At 43.3% G+C, this 14,715-nt stretch overlaps 1 protein-coding gene across 1 annotated transcript; it reads left to right on the top strand.

Annotated features, from left to right (window-relative positions):
• Positions 1 to 845: 845 nt before the first annotated feature.
• On the top strand, positions 846 to 7,649 carry LOC309385721 (uncharacterized protein; the record flags this gene model as incomplete). Its single annotated transcript, XM_081940420.1, has 13 exons — positions 846 to 874; positions 1,255 to 1,393; positions 4,745 to 4,821; positions 5,027 to 5,108; positions 5,425 to 5,498; positions 5,638 to 5,701; positions 5,802 to 5,854; positions 6,035 to 6,098; positions 6,199 to 6,260; positions 6,442 to 6,570; positions 6,853 to 6,948; positions 7,070 to 7,138; positions 7,496 to 7,649. The coding sequence occupies 10 exons, from the start codon at positions 846 to 848 to the stop codon at positions 6,449 to 6,451; spliced, it is 654 nt and encodes a 217-aa protein (XP_081796546.1). The 3' UTR covers positions 6,452 to 6,570; positions 6,853 to 6,948; positions 7,070 to 7,138; positions 7,496 to 7,649.
• Between the last annotated feature and the right edge of the window lie 7,066 nt (positions 7,650 to 14,715).

Here is a 14,715-nt window from a genome sequence, read left to right as displayed (position 1 = left end):
AGCCTCCAAGCATCTGTTCACTCTTTAAAAAGGCTTATGGCTAGTATTGATAATTTGCCTTTCATTCTCTCCCCAGAAATGTCAAGATAGAGAAGTGGAGGCCGCGCCTCTCCACAATTTTGGACAGTCTCTGCAGGCCCTGTCTCTGAAGATTTCTTGATATGCGAACAGTTACAATCTTTTCATTGTTATCTCAGGTTCCACTGAAAGAATATCTTCCATTAGCCAGCTGGAAAGATGTAGAGAGTCCCTGTCCATCAAGGTAGGTAGAACCTTGAAGGGAGAAAACCCCTGCTGGTTCATAAGACTCTCAAAAGATGGACAGACTGAATGGTTCATCTTGGAAAAGAGAAGCTGAGCTAGCTTGATACCTTAAACATTTCACCTTGTTCCTCTGGACAGGACTCTAACAGGGGAAGACCAGGAGACAGAAGAGGAGCTCTCTCCCAATGGAGAGAAAACACCTTTCTCAGATGTAAGAAGATTTTGGCAATGGGGCCAATGGGGGCTTTGCCATAAGTCCTCATGATGGAGGGGAGAAATTGCACAATATATCCCCCAAACCGTAAGGCTTGCAAAACCTTAAGGACTGAATGCAGCCTATCTTCTAGCAATCTTATTGGGACGCAGAAAGCTTAGGATTTAACCTCCATATTGTCATTTGCAGGATTCGGTGACAGTCCTAGTGGGCTTCAGGACCAACAGCCTCTGGGACGTGGATTCCCTTGCTGACCTTCTGGAGGAGGAATCAGAGGATAGCTGAGACCAGGATGCGGAGTCTTCAGAGGCCAGCCCTTCTTCCAGTCCATGGATAAGAAAGACAAAGTGTTTTCAGTTGGGGAGGGATGGAGGCCCTCTATTCAGTTCTCCTAACGTGAGTGAACTGTGCTATATTGTCTGGGCGCTGGAGTGAGAGGACACCTGGCCCTTGGGACAACATACTTAGGCTAACTATATGGACCCAAGCTCTGGTGCAATTGGCTCAGAATAGTGAACTGCATTTCTATGGGACAGGTGGGCTGGGAGTGGACATTCCTCCAACTCTGGAGATATATCCAGCAAGAGAAGTATTGTTTTGATCAGGCAACCCCATTCAATAGGCTCCTTTTTAGGAATTTCTTTTGCCCTGATGCTTAAAGAGGAATCATTGTCATTCATGGGATTCTCCTGAAGAAGCAGAAGCCATCCTAGAAGATCTCAGCAGCCTGGAAGAGGACTCCCCCACTCTCTAATTCAGGGGTCCTCAAACTACAGCCCGCAGGCAGAATCCATTAATCTGGCCCACGCGGGACCACCAGGCTGCCCTGATCATAACTCTGCCCACCCGCTGGCCCGCACCCTTCAGCCAAGTGCAGGACTTACCTTCTCGAACCCAGCAGGCTGGAACTGGAAGGTAAGGCAGAATGCTACTGGAGGTGGGGGAAGGCCAAAAATGGGGCACATGGTGGCCTCCTGGAGCCTCCGAGTGGCCAGCAGAGTGCTTCAGGAGGACTGGATTGGAGGACAAGGCTGCTCACTTGCCCACCCGCCGGCTGGACTAGCCTTCAAGTTCTCCATAGTTGTGGAGATAGCATCCAGACATGCTATGTCAGGTTGACATTGTCCGCTCTCGGATTGGACTGAGTCTGATTATAGATAGTTAAGAAATGCCCCTATTGCTAGCCGCACCCAGCTTTTTGACTCAGTCCACTTGAAGGGACAAGTTGTGTCATCAAGCTTCTCCTCAATTATTGAGTTATTGTGGTTCTTATCCTACTAAACATTTGTACTTTTCCATCTAATTTGTGCCTGTAAGTACTATTCCTTGCTGCCTGGCTTCCTGAGATATTTCAGAACCAAGGACTCAAAGCTGCAGTGGGCTTAAAGAGCTTGGCGCCCACTGGCTCTCCCCAGCCACAGGGGCATTGCACCATCTGGCAGAGGGTGGGAGAGAGTGCAATGCTCTTTGTCTGTGGCCTGAGGACATCAAACTGTTGAGTATTAACTCAGCCACAGATCCCTACTAACTTTAACAAGGTGCACACAGCAACGACATGGTGGCTTTTTTTCCTACCGTACAGCGCAGCGGCACTGTGAGTGAGCCTCGGGTCAGGCCTAATCTCCCGATCGAGGACATTGATTAAAAGAGGCAGTGCTCTGTGCTGCAAGGCCAGATTAATCAGTGCTGATTCTACTCAGGCAAAAAGAGTGTGGGTGGCCATTTTGAAGCTGGCTAGCCCTTCAGAAAGAGCGGGAGTGCCATTTTGTTTTCTGCAAACTGAGTGGCCTCTAAAAATGGCAGAAGCAAGCAACGCTGGGGCCTGTATGGACACTGATAGAGACAGACAAATGACAGGCCCCAGTTTGTTGGCAGTGGCAGCAGCCCCTTTATCACTGTCCTTGCCATCTACTTCCCAGGGAGGAGAAAGGGATGGTTGGCATAAGAAGGCAGTTAAGTCTGCCAGTAAATATTCCAAATCAAAAAAGTTCTGTAAATCGGTCATTAAAATGCCCAAGAATACTGAGGTATTAGGGACAAGAGGCATTCATTTCACTCAGAAAGTATATCTTTAGCTATAAACTAATTACATCTGGTAGAGATTAAGAAAGTGAGACTTTTGTGAACCTTATGTCCATATAGGCTACATTATGATTGTGAGTTTGATTGAGATTCCTCAACCCAGACACTTGACCACAACTCACTGGGTTCTTGTGATCTTCTCATAAGTAGCAGCTGTCCGGAGTGCAAGTTCATGACCTCATGGTCACTCCTTTTTCAGAGAGATTGTACCATCCAGAATTATTGCAATTATTATTTTAATCTGAGAATTATTATGACATCAGAAAGATTTGATGGAAAAAATACCCTAGGCAGAATGGAAAAACATTGTTTTGAATGTGATTGTTTATAATGTTTCAGAAAATACAACATGGTCTAATTTGTATAAGAAAACTTAAATCCCCTGAATATCATGGACAAGCAGTTTCACTGGGAAGAAAGAGAAGGGGAAAACGGAATCCACTTCCATTCCTTTTTCCTTCTACTTACTAGAAGGCACAAGAGGTTGCCATATCCTAATTGGGTTCACTAGCTCTGCTAGTTATGGTTTGTTTTATTTCTAGGTTTTTAGTAAGTGACAGTAGTTGCATTCACACAGAACTCAAAACATAACGATTAGTTGAGAAACCATAATGACTGGCTTCAAAGATTATGCCAAGCCAAACTGAACCAGTCCATATTGATAGGTGTATTAATGATGGTTGAGCCCAATCAAAGCAGCAGCATCTCTCTATCACATTGAAACCAATCACTGCAGCAGCATCTCTCTATGACATTTCAGACAGGAGGTCTTCTATGCTCTTCTTAAGGATATTAGATACATACTGCAATACTGTATACACTGTACATATATACATACACAGATAATGACTTCATGGTTTTGCTATTGCTCTAATGTATTGGTATTAGACTCTAATAGGATAGAAAGGATGATTATTCAGGTGAAGAAGCTGCTTAATGGATCTGTGCATATAACACCTGGGTACAAGTGCATGAAATTATTGTGTGAAATAGTCATCAAATGGCATCTCTTTTGCTGCATATATGTTGATAAGCATTGATATGATATTATTCTTGATATTGTTTTGGTCGCATACAGTGACAAAAACCACGTTATCAAAATAGAGTGCCATGTCCATTTAGCCACCAAATAACCCCCTTTTAAGAAATTAGGTGTCAGCAAGTCGATGTCAGCTCCCAGAAGTCACATTGATAAATTATCTATGGATAATCTGTCTTTAGCCTGAAACATCAGATCTTCCAAAGATGCAACAATCATAATTAAATCTATCTATTTTGCTGCTATTGGTCCTCTTTTCCTCTTTCCTTCTACCTTTCGCAGCATTATAGACCTAGATTTATTATATTTTATATTATACAAAATGACATATATGTAGTAAAAACTGCTAAACATAGAATAAATATATAGAATATTATATATAGAATGAAAAAAATTGTATGAAATAATGTAAATGCACAAATATATGAAGTCATAGTTATTAAAGATTTATTGGTATAGATAAAAGAGCCACAATAGATCGGTAAAAAATGTAATATGTTGCAAAGATGTGAAGTTTGTACAAACAAAATAAAATTTACAAAAAGAAAAAAAAGAAAAAAAGGAAGAATTTCTTCACTGTGAGAATCGTTAAGCAGTGGAACAGTTTGTTTCCAAGACTTGTTTGTGCTCCATTCTTGAGATTTTCAGGAAAAGATTGGCCAATCATTTGCTTGAGATGGTAGGAGGAGCCCTTCCTTGGGCAGGGAGTTGGACTAAAAGTCGCTTCCACCCTAGGATGCCATGATTCCCTCTGTGCTTTGTGCCACAATGATGGTGCTTCTCTGTTGTTCATGAACTGACAACTTCCTACATGAAACACACAGGCTAAAAGGCCACAAAGGGAGTCAGCCACTGGCCACTCCTAAACCCAGGTGAGCTGCCCTCCTTGGGTGGGTATAGAATATGGCCATTATTTACTTGGTTGCCGAGGGAACGAGATTGTCAGTTTCCCTGAAAAGCCACTAGCCAATGCCCAGCTGCCCATTCTCCCTTCGTGCACTGAAAGGACTAGTTGGTCATGGCTCTCAGAAGGCTCTTCAGAGTAAGTGTGGCCATCTCAGCTGTCAAGAAACTGGCAGCAGGGGAGAAAGTCCTGCTTCTCAACTCTTCTGACTGACTCATGACTATTTGTCTTCTCTTCACAGAACGTCTGGAAAAGGTGTTCGCACCATTTCTGTTGTCTGAAGAGCAATGTTGAAGACCTTCCTCTGCCTCCTGTCAGGTACCACCCCCTTTTCCTTAAACCCTGGGCATGGTGGGGCACCATTGATGGACTGTGGAGTCTGTAAGAGCCTCTCCCCAAATGGCTTTCTGTCCAGAAGGGGCTTCAGGGCTAAAAAGATGGGCAGGCTGACTGGCTGGCCTGAGAAAGGAGAGGCTGAGCTAGATGGATGTTTTTTGACATGTTACCTTCTTCTTTTGCTCAGGACGGCACAGGAACTGAAAGACCAGCGGGGAGAATGGGAGACACATCATGTGTCTGATGGAGTCACATCTTCCTCTTCTGGGGTAAGGACGCTTCTTCAAGAAGCCCAGTTCATACTTCAAAACCGGCTGGGGGAAGGGAGGAATTCCCACTTGGGGGGAACCTGGCCAGCCTAGAAAGCTGAAGAAGAGTTCCTTGTGTTAATGGGATGATCTTGATGGCTCAGAAGGGAAGATCCTGGGAAATACTAAGGAGGATCCATTTTGAGTCTCTTCTTAGCAGCAACATTTCCCATGATCTGCTGTCTCTGTGCCCTCTGTAATGCAGCCCTTCCTTCCCAGGGAAGATAAACATGCAGAGGACTTTTAATTTATGACAATGAACAATTGTTTCTTGCAGGTTGTGATGGGTGCTCCTGCCAGCACCCGGAGTCCCAGGAAGGAAGATGTCAGGCCAGCTCTCATTTCTTTCAGGTTAGTGTTCTTAGCTGAGGGATTCTGAAGCCCCCAAGAGAAGGGTTAGAAGAAAGGGTGGCAGAGGGCAGGCATCTCTACCCTCTGCCTCTACCTCTGCTAACAGAAGAATAACTCAGGCCCTTCATTCTCTCCCCAGAAATGAGAGCTCGTTGAAGTGGACGCCACGGCTGGCTACAATTTGGGAGTCCTGCACTGAGTCAGTAAGGCCAGACCAGCTCCTCCCCCTGGTAGTGGAAGAAGTTCTGACTCTGTGCATTGGTTAAAATGCCAAGAGACAGAATATTTGCATTCTTATTGCAGGATCCTCTGAGCCCAGGGGGTGTGCAGGAGGGAAGCGGTGACTGCCTTTCAGGGTAAGTATCACTTCGGAGGGTGAAACACTTGCAGAGGGGAGGCATCTCAGGGGAATCCCACTGGAAGGCCAAGCCCCTTGGCAGGCCAGCCGGAAGGGTTCCTAGAGCTTCAACATGACCACTCTTACAAAAGGGCCCATGGCTTCTTTTGATCTTTGACCCTTTTGTTTTCTCCCCCAGAGAGGAAAGGCGGGAGCCCTGCAGGCCGTGGCTGTCCACCGTTTTGGAGACCTCCACTGAGTTGGTAAGGACTGGAGAATTCCTCCACATGCGAAAAGAAGAAGCTTTGTCTCTGTGGATTTCTTAATATACCCACAGACAAAATCTTGGTATTTTGATTCCAGGAACACAGGACCAACCAGTGGAGGAGGAGATCTCTCCCAGGCAGGACTTGTCTTCCCCAGAGGTAAGAAAGTTTTGGCAATGGGGCCGATGGTTAGGGTTAGGGTTAGGGCTATGCCACGACTCCTGATGAGCTTAAGGCTTACAAAGGCTCTCTTGCTGTTGGCCCATAGGGCCTGAATGCACCCTATCTTCCAGCAATCCAATGGGGATGCAGAAAGCTTAGGATTTATTGTCATTTGCAGGATTTGCTGACTGTCCTGATGGGCTCCAGGACCAGCAGCCTCTGGGATGAAGACTCCCTTGCTGACCTTCTGGAGGAGGAATCTGAGGATAGCTGGGACCAGGATGCGGAGGCCTCTTCCAGTCCATGGGTAAGAAGGACAAATTGTTTTCAGTTGGGCAGGGATAGAGTCCCTCTAACCTGAGGGAATTGTGCTGGAGCGCTCTGGGCAGTGGAGCAAGGGGACACTCGGCCCTTGGGGCAAGGTATTTAGTCTAACTATATGCACCCAAGCTCTGGTGCGACTAGCTCCTTTGCTGGAACACATCAGGTGTTCTAAATGGGAAATGTGATCCCCATTCAGTAGACCCTCTTTTAGAAATTCCGAGTTTCCTTTCCCTGATTGCTAAAGAGGAATCATTGTTGTTCACAGGATTCTCCAGAGGACGGAGAAGACACTCTGGAGGATCTCAGCAGCCTGGAAGAGGACATCCTGGACTCCCTGGACCATCTTCTGCAGTGAGAAGAGGTATGAACACCACAGACAGGAAGGTGTCCAATATGCTTACCTGGGAAGAGCGGAGGGCAAGTACAAGTAGCTCCAGAAAGAGCAACATGGTACTAATAATAGTCTTTGATTCTTTCCCCAGATGCTTCCTCAGATTCCCCTCCAGAGGTCAGCTTGGAGGAGGAGGAACCAGCCCCAGGCACCTCGGGAGGTGAGTTGGTCAGTGGTTCCAAGCAGCCTGTCAAGAGTGATTTGGCTGGAACAACATGGCAGCCCTGAGGCTTCAGGTGGGGAAAGTAGGCAGCTGCCAGCTTGTTAGTGATGAGGAGGAGGAATTGCCTTCTGCACCTCAACCAAGAACTTTTAGGGGAGAGAAAAGCCAGGAGTAGTGAAGGTCAGCTGCATTACTTGCGAGGAGCCAGTCTCCCCCTTCTTGATGGGCTGCACCAGAAGCTGTCTCTTTAGCCCAGCAGGCAGACAGATGTGATGCTGGGAATGTCTTCATGAGCAGCGGGTTGGACTAGACCTCTTAGATCCCTTCTAATTCTGTTATTCTGTCTGCCTACAGGACGCCTTCAGCAATGGAGGATATTCAGCTAGAGGACAGAATCTCCCCATCTACAAAGCCCTGCTTGGGACAACAATGTTGTTGTTATTGTTATTGTTGTTGTTATTGTTTGTAATTTTATTTATATTGTTAAGTGTAAAAAAAATAAAAGCAATTGTTACATAAAGTTTAAAGGACTGAAATTTCTGTACACCAATGCACAGAGTATGAGGAATAAACAGGGTGAATTAGAAATTTAAGAAAATGAGGGCAGATACGATATTGTTGCCATTACAGAAACTTGGTGGGATGAACCCCACAAATGGAACATACAGCTAGAAGGATTTCAATTATTTAAAAGAAATAGACCAAATAAAAGAGGAGGCAGAGTTGCACTATATATAAGAAATAATTATATCTCTACAGAAATAGAGCACAACAATGATGAGAACAATTTTGAATACATTTGGGTCAATATTAAAGGTTGGGGGGAAATTACATTGTCATAGGTCTATACTACAGGCCACCCAACCAAGCAGAGGAAGTAGATGAATTTTTTGCTAATCAGCTAACTAAGGTATGTAAGATTCACATCACAATAGTAATGGGGGATATTAACTGCCCTGACATCAACTCTGCACCAAGTGGAAGATCCAACAGGTTCCTTACAAACCTAGCAGACAACTTTGTTTCCCAAAAAGTAGAGAAGGGAAAAAGGGGATCAGCCATATGGGACTTAATTCTCACTAACAGAGAGGAAATGATAGAAGGTGTTGAAGCCACAGGAACCCTGGGGGCAAGTGACCATGAAATATTGGAATTCAACATTATGCAAACACAAGTAGTAGAACAAAGCGAAACTAGAGTCTTGGACTTTAAGAGAGCTAATTTCACTAAACTCAGAGAGCTTGGGAAGAATTGGATGAAAATCCTCAAGGGGAAAACAACTCAAGAAGCTTGGGAAGTTTGAAAAATGAGATTGCAAAAGCCAATATAGCACAATAGCAATGAAGAAGAAGAATAACAGCTCCCAGAAGAAACCAGCATGGCTGCATGAAGAACTCTCTGACAAATTTAAAGACAAAAAAGATAAGTATAAAAAGTGGAAAGAGGGGGATATAAGTATGGCAGAATATCAGCAAATAGCCTGAGTATGTAAAGATGAAGTGAGGAAAGCTAAGGCTTACGATGAAGAAAGGCTTGCCACAAAAGTAAAAAATAACAAAAAAAGCTTCGAACATGTTCAAAACAATAAAAAAGTTAAGGAAACAACTGGTCCATTGCTGGGAGAAAGTGGCAAGAAGGCAGGGGTGGGTTCCTGCCAGTTCTAACCTCTTCTATAAAAGAGGTTCCACAAATCGAGTGTGTCATTTAGAACCGGTTCCAGCTCCCTCCCCCCGCCCGTCCGCACATCATCAAGATGAAGAGCGAGAGGAGGAATTCTGGGAGTTGAAGTCCACAAGTCTTAAAGCTGTGAAGTTTGAAAAACCCTGGGGTTTTTTTTTCTAAAGGGTTAGGGGTGCAATGGTCTTGTAACTTGACAGCTTTAAGATTTACACACTTCAATGCCAGAGTTTCTGAGCCAACATTTTGGTTGCTAAGCAAGAGTGTTGTTAAGTGAGTTTCACCACATTATGCAAGTTGGCCACTCCCACCCGGTCACATGGTCACCAAGGGACTCCCACCTGGTCACATGGCCGGCAAGCCACCCCCACAAAGCAGGCCACACCTACAGAAGAGGTTCTAAAATTTTTTGAAACCCACCACTGTCAGTGAGGTGAACCGCGTGGTTGCTCGGCTCACATGGGCGCAGCCCGAGAAGACATTTCTGAGAAGAGAAACTTCTCCGGTCACGCCCGAGCTGGTGAAGTGGTAGAAGGGAGTTGGGAGGGGAGGGGGAAGGAGGAGAAAGGACAAAAAGGAGAAAGAAAGGGAGAAAGAGGAGGTGGGGGATAATGGGATCCTTGCTGCTTTCTGAGCTTGGTGGTTTTCTTACAGACATTTCATTACCAAACTAGGTAACATCATCCCTGCTAGAAGGGAGTGGGGTTGTGGGGCAAGGAGGAGGAGGAGAAGTTGAAGGACAAAAAGGAAAAAGATAAGGAGGGAGAGGACTTTGGGGTCCTTTGATGTTCTCTGAACTTGGCCGGCAAGCCACTCCCACCCAGTCACATGGCCGGCAAGCCACTCCCACCCGGTCACATGGCCAGCAAGCCATTCCCACAAAGGAGGCCACACCCACAGAGTAGGTTCCCAAAAATTTTGAAACCCACCACTCATGTGGTTTCATACTTCACTGTATTTGAAGTAGAAGTTGTGAAGCTGGTTACCTTAAACCAGATGTCCTTGCTCAACAGTAGTAACTGTGAAAGGGGTCTTGGAGTCCTAGTGGACAACCATTTAAATATGAGCCAGCAGTGTGCAGCAGCTGCCAAAAAAGCCAACACAGTTCTAGGCTGCATAAACAGAGGGATAGAATCAAGATCACGTGAAGTGTTGATGCCGCTTTATAATGCCTTGGTGAGGCCACACTTGGAATACTGCATCCAGTTCTGGTCGCCACGATGTAGAAAAGATGTGGAGACTCTAGAAAGAGTGCAGAGAAGAGCAACAAAGATGATTAGGGGACTGGAGACTAAAACATATGAAGAACGGTTGCAGGAACTGGGTATGTCTAGCTTAAGAGAAAGAAGGACTAGGGGAGACATACTAGCAGTGTTCCAATATCTCAGGGGTTGCCACAAAGAAGAGGGAGTCAAACTATTCTCCAAGGCACCTGAGGGTAGAACAAGAAGCAATGGGTGGAAACTAATCAAGGAGAGAATAAATTTAGAACTGAGGAGAAATTTCCTGACAGTTAGAACAATTAATCAGTGGAACAGTTTTCGTCCAGAAGTTGTGAATGCCCAAACACTGGAAGTCTTTAAGAAGATGTTGGATAGCTATTTGTCTGAAATGGTATGGGGTTTCCTGCCTAGGCAAGGGGTTGGACTAGAAGACCTCCAAGGTCCCTTCCAACTATGCTTTTGTATTTTATTTTATTGTAAGTTGTTTTTTCTAGGGACATTTTTTTTCCGCTGCTGTATGGGAGACAGTTTATTCTATACTAAGGATGTGTTGTCAAAACCAAATACAATAATGCAAAAATGAATCCTTTTTCTGGAGGCTGAACAGACTTCTTCTTGTGCCATATCTGTCATCGGACGTTGGCGATCATGATGGTGATTCCATTTTTATCAACAGCCACACGGAAAAGTGCTGTTGAGTTTTGTCCAAACGAGATCCTCAGATTTTGAAGCCATTGTGTTCTTTCTCTGCCTGGACCTCGTTTCCCTTCAATCTTTTCTTGGAGTGAAGTATGACATATTTTTCTGGGTGTCCAAAAATATTCTAATTTTTGCTTTTTTTATGGTTTTGATGAATTTTATAGTAATTGCATGAAGCAGGTCTGGCGAGGGATTCAACAAATTATTAACCAGCAACTGACCAATGTCATTCCTGCTGAGGGGGATGCTTCATTGGCCGAAGAGCTGAATCATTTCTTTGCCCACTTTAAAGTGGAGATATCAGAGACAGCTATAATACAGCCACCAGCCCATTGTAACCCCCACCTCATTGTGGAGGAAGAGGAGGTGAGGAGCATTCTGAGGGCTCTGGACCCTAGAAAGTCTGCCGGTCCTGATGGTATCTCTCGCCGAGTACTTAAAGACTGTGCTGATCAGTTGGCTGGAGTCTTTACCAAAATCTTCAACCGGTCTGTATTCCAGTCCAATATTCCATCTTGTTTGAAGACTTCCACCATTAAAATAGATCTACAGAAGATGCTATAGCCATGACTCTTCACACTGATCTGATTCATTTGGAACAGCGGGGCGGCTACATGAGGATGCTTTTTTGTAGATTTTAGCTCTGCATTTAACACAATAATTCCAAATAGACTAGTGTCTAAACTTATGAATCTTGGGCTTTCTTATTCAATCTGTCTTTGGATTATGGATTTCCTGTAAGGCTCTCTCAGAGAGTCAGATTAGGTAATCATATCTCTTCAGCCCTTATTCTTAACACTGATACACTACAGGGTTGCGTGTTGAGTCCCTTAGTCTTTATGTGCATGACTGCATTTCCACTCACGCTAATAATACTATTACTAAACTTGCAGATGATACAATCGTGGTGGGACTAATTTCCGGGTGGGATGAATCTGCCTATCGAGATGAGGTGGAATGGTTGCTTTCATGGTGTGGAGATATTAACTTGATCCTTAACACCAGTAAGACCAAGGAACGTATAGTGGACTATAGAAGGAATAGATCAGAAACTCAGCTCTTGCTTATCAATCGAGACCGAGTGGAGCAATTAGTCAGTTTTAACTTTCTGGGTGTTAACTTAAAAGAGAACCTGACCAGGGGTGTTCACATTGCAACACTGGTCAAAAGGACCCAGCAGAGAATATACTACCTGAGACTTCTCAGGGAACAAGAACTGAATGAAAAACTGCTGGTGACCTTCCACCGCTGTACCATAGAGAGTATTTTAACTTACTGCATCCGTGTATGGTTTGCCAATTGCACAGTGGCAGATAGAACAGCACTTCAGAGGGTCAACATCATTGCCCAGAGGATCATTGGTTTCCCTCTCCCCACTTTGGAAGAGCTTTATAGCTCTCGCTGCCTTAAGAAAGTTCAAAACATTCTCAAAGATCCATCTCATCCTGGGCACCTTTTTAAAAAAACTATTACCATCTGGCAGACGGTACAGGATAATAAAAACAAGGACAAACAGGCTGAAAAACAGCTTCTATCCCAGGGAAATAACCATATTGAATTCTACAATACAGTGCAATATTGGGTTTTCAATTTCAATTATATAGAATGTAAAGGAAGTATATTTGTGCTTTCCTTTTTATAATTGCAATGTACACTGAAGAGGGCATTTAATTTTGTTGTACCATGTGCAATGACAATAAACTAAACTAAACTAAACTTCCCTTGGCTTTCCTAGGCAGCTGAACAGAAAAGAAAATGCATAACTACAGAAGAGATGTTAGATTTTTAACAGACACCAGTCCTATTATTTTAATCAGCATAATCTGCTGTTGATATTGCCATATGATCAGACCAAGAAGAGCAAGTGTTCAATAGGTCTCCCACTAACCAATTATGGAAAACATGCTACTTGTCATTTCCATGATTCTTCTCAAAAAATCCATTTATTATGTAAGTCCACCGCATCTGACGACTGAGCTGCAACTTTTACCATAATATCTTGCAAAACAGAGAAAAGCACAACAAAAAGGAAAGTCTGTTATTTAATATAATAAGATAACTAAATGAAGTGCTAATGTCTTCAGCTCTTTCCCGCCTTCATTAAGCTGTTCTTTTAGTAGAGTGTATTGAGAGCAGACTAAAAACAGAGCAAAATTATACTGTGTGTTATCCAGCGTCAATACAATTGGTAGACCACTTAGCACTCTCTCTGTCTCTGTCTCTCTCTGTCTCTGTCTCTCTCTGTGTATTGATATAGGTATGTAGATGTAGATTTATAGAGTTAGATATAAATTTCTGCATTAGAACTGCTAGTTCTCAAGCATTCTCTCATTCTCTGGCCTCTGTACCAAGATAGTTTGCAAAAGATGAGGTGGGATGCAGGGGGGGGGGGGCAGCTTGGAGAAACTGCTATTTCCTCTTATCATCAAAACCTGCCTTCTCTATCACTTGACAGAGGAAACTGTGCTAAGAAGCGAGACCAGCAACGTCAACAGGATCAATAAAAACAGGCACCAGAATAAAAGTATCTGAAAAGCATATTTCCATGTCTACCAAGATGAAGGCACTCTGCTATTCCACAGGTCTTTCCTAAGAACACATGCAATACTTGAAAAAGTTATGAAGTTGGTGTTACATTAAGCAACCCAATTAATGACCACAGTGACTTCCAACTGCATTATGATTATAAATGAAGGAAAACCTACAGTTAAGAATAGGACAAATGCAATTTTAGTCTATGCTAAATGCAATAGGTAGGGTAGAACATGCTTAGTGCTCAGGCAAAAAAGCTTCAGAGCTGCTCATCTTGTCAGAGGTTATTTCGTAATTACTATTCTTTATAATCTACTGCTAGTGAACAATGTTTTTTTCTAATAACCAGTGGTTTTGAAATGAGAGGGAGAGGGAGCGGTTTATAAATCTAAATAAAGTAAGTAAAGAATGTTTCCCCGCATTGAGAAGCACGTACTGCTCTAGCTCAATGCTGATTTAACTTTAAGCAGTAAATGTAAACGCTTGACCTGTCAGCGGAACAAAATATAATGCTATTACTCAGCAGCAAAGCAGAAAAGAAAGGGAAACTAAACAGGAGGAGGAAAAATTCTGTGCCAGGGCAATTTAGGCCGGGATTAGCATTAGAATTTAAGAACAGAGAATAGGTGTTTAAACCTACACAAACTGTAGGTCCTACGTCAAATTATGGATCACATCATGACTGGCTGTAAACTGGGGGCATATACAGTATCTGATTTTTGAAATATAAACAATGCTTCAATTCAATGATTAGATGGCCTAGACATTGGTATTTGAACATGCATCTTTGTAACATTTAGATTTTACTGTGTTTTATTAAATAGATGAAATTGTAATAAATATTGCTAGTCCATGTATGATATGGCACAGGCTAAATAAATAAACATAAACACACACACCTCTGCAAACTGGGATTTGAAAGAAAATAAGAATTTGTTCTGATTTTGTGAAGCACGTGGTTTCATATTTCACTGTATCTGAAGTACAAGTTTTGAAGCTGGTTACTTTGAACCAGCTATTTTGTGTGTGTGTGTGTTTAAACCAGGTGTTTAAACACACACAAACTGCGGGCCCTTCTTCAAATTGTAGATCAGATCATGACCGGCTGTAAACGGAGGGCATATGCAGTATCTGATTTTTTAATATAAATGATGCTTCGCTTCAATGGTTAAATGGCCTAGGCATTTGTATTTGAACATAGATCTAACCTATTTGTGTTTTCCTAATGAAGATGAAATGTAAATATATATTGCTAGTCCATGTACACCCCATGGGCTAAATAAATAAATATAAACAGAAAGACACAGAGAGAGAGAGAGAGAGAGATGGTATTTTATCACCATCACCATCCTATTCATTGCTATTTATGGGATTTTGTGTTTGTGTGTCTGTCTTCACTGCAAAAGAGGGTGCCAACCATTGAAAGTGCCTCCTGTCTAAGCC

This window comes from Natrix helvetica (genome assembly GCF_964273705.1).
Source record: "Natrix helvetica genome assembly, chromosome: 2".
Lineage (NCBI taxonomy): Eukaryota > Metazoa > Chordata > Lepidosauria > Squamata > Natricidae > Natrix > Natrix helvetica.
The sequence above is the reverse complement of the archived record's forward strand: the minus strand, read 5'-3'. Positions and strand labels throughout refer to the sequence as shown.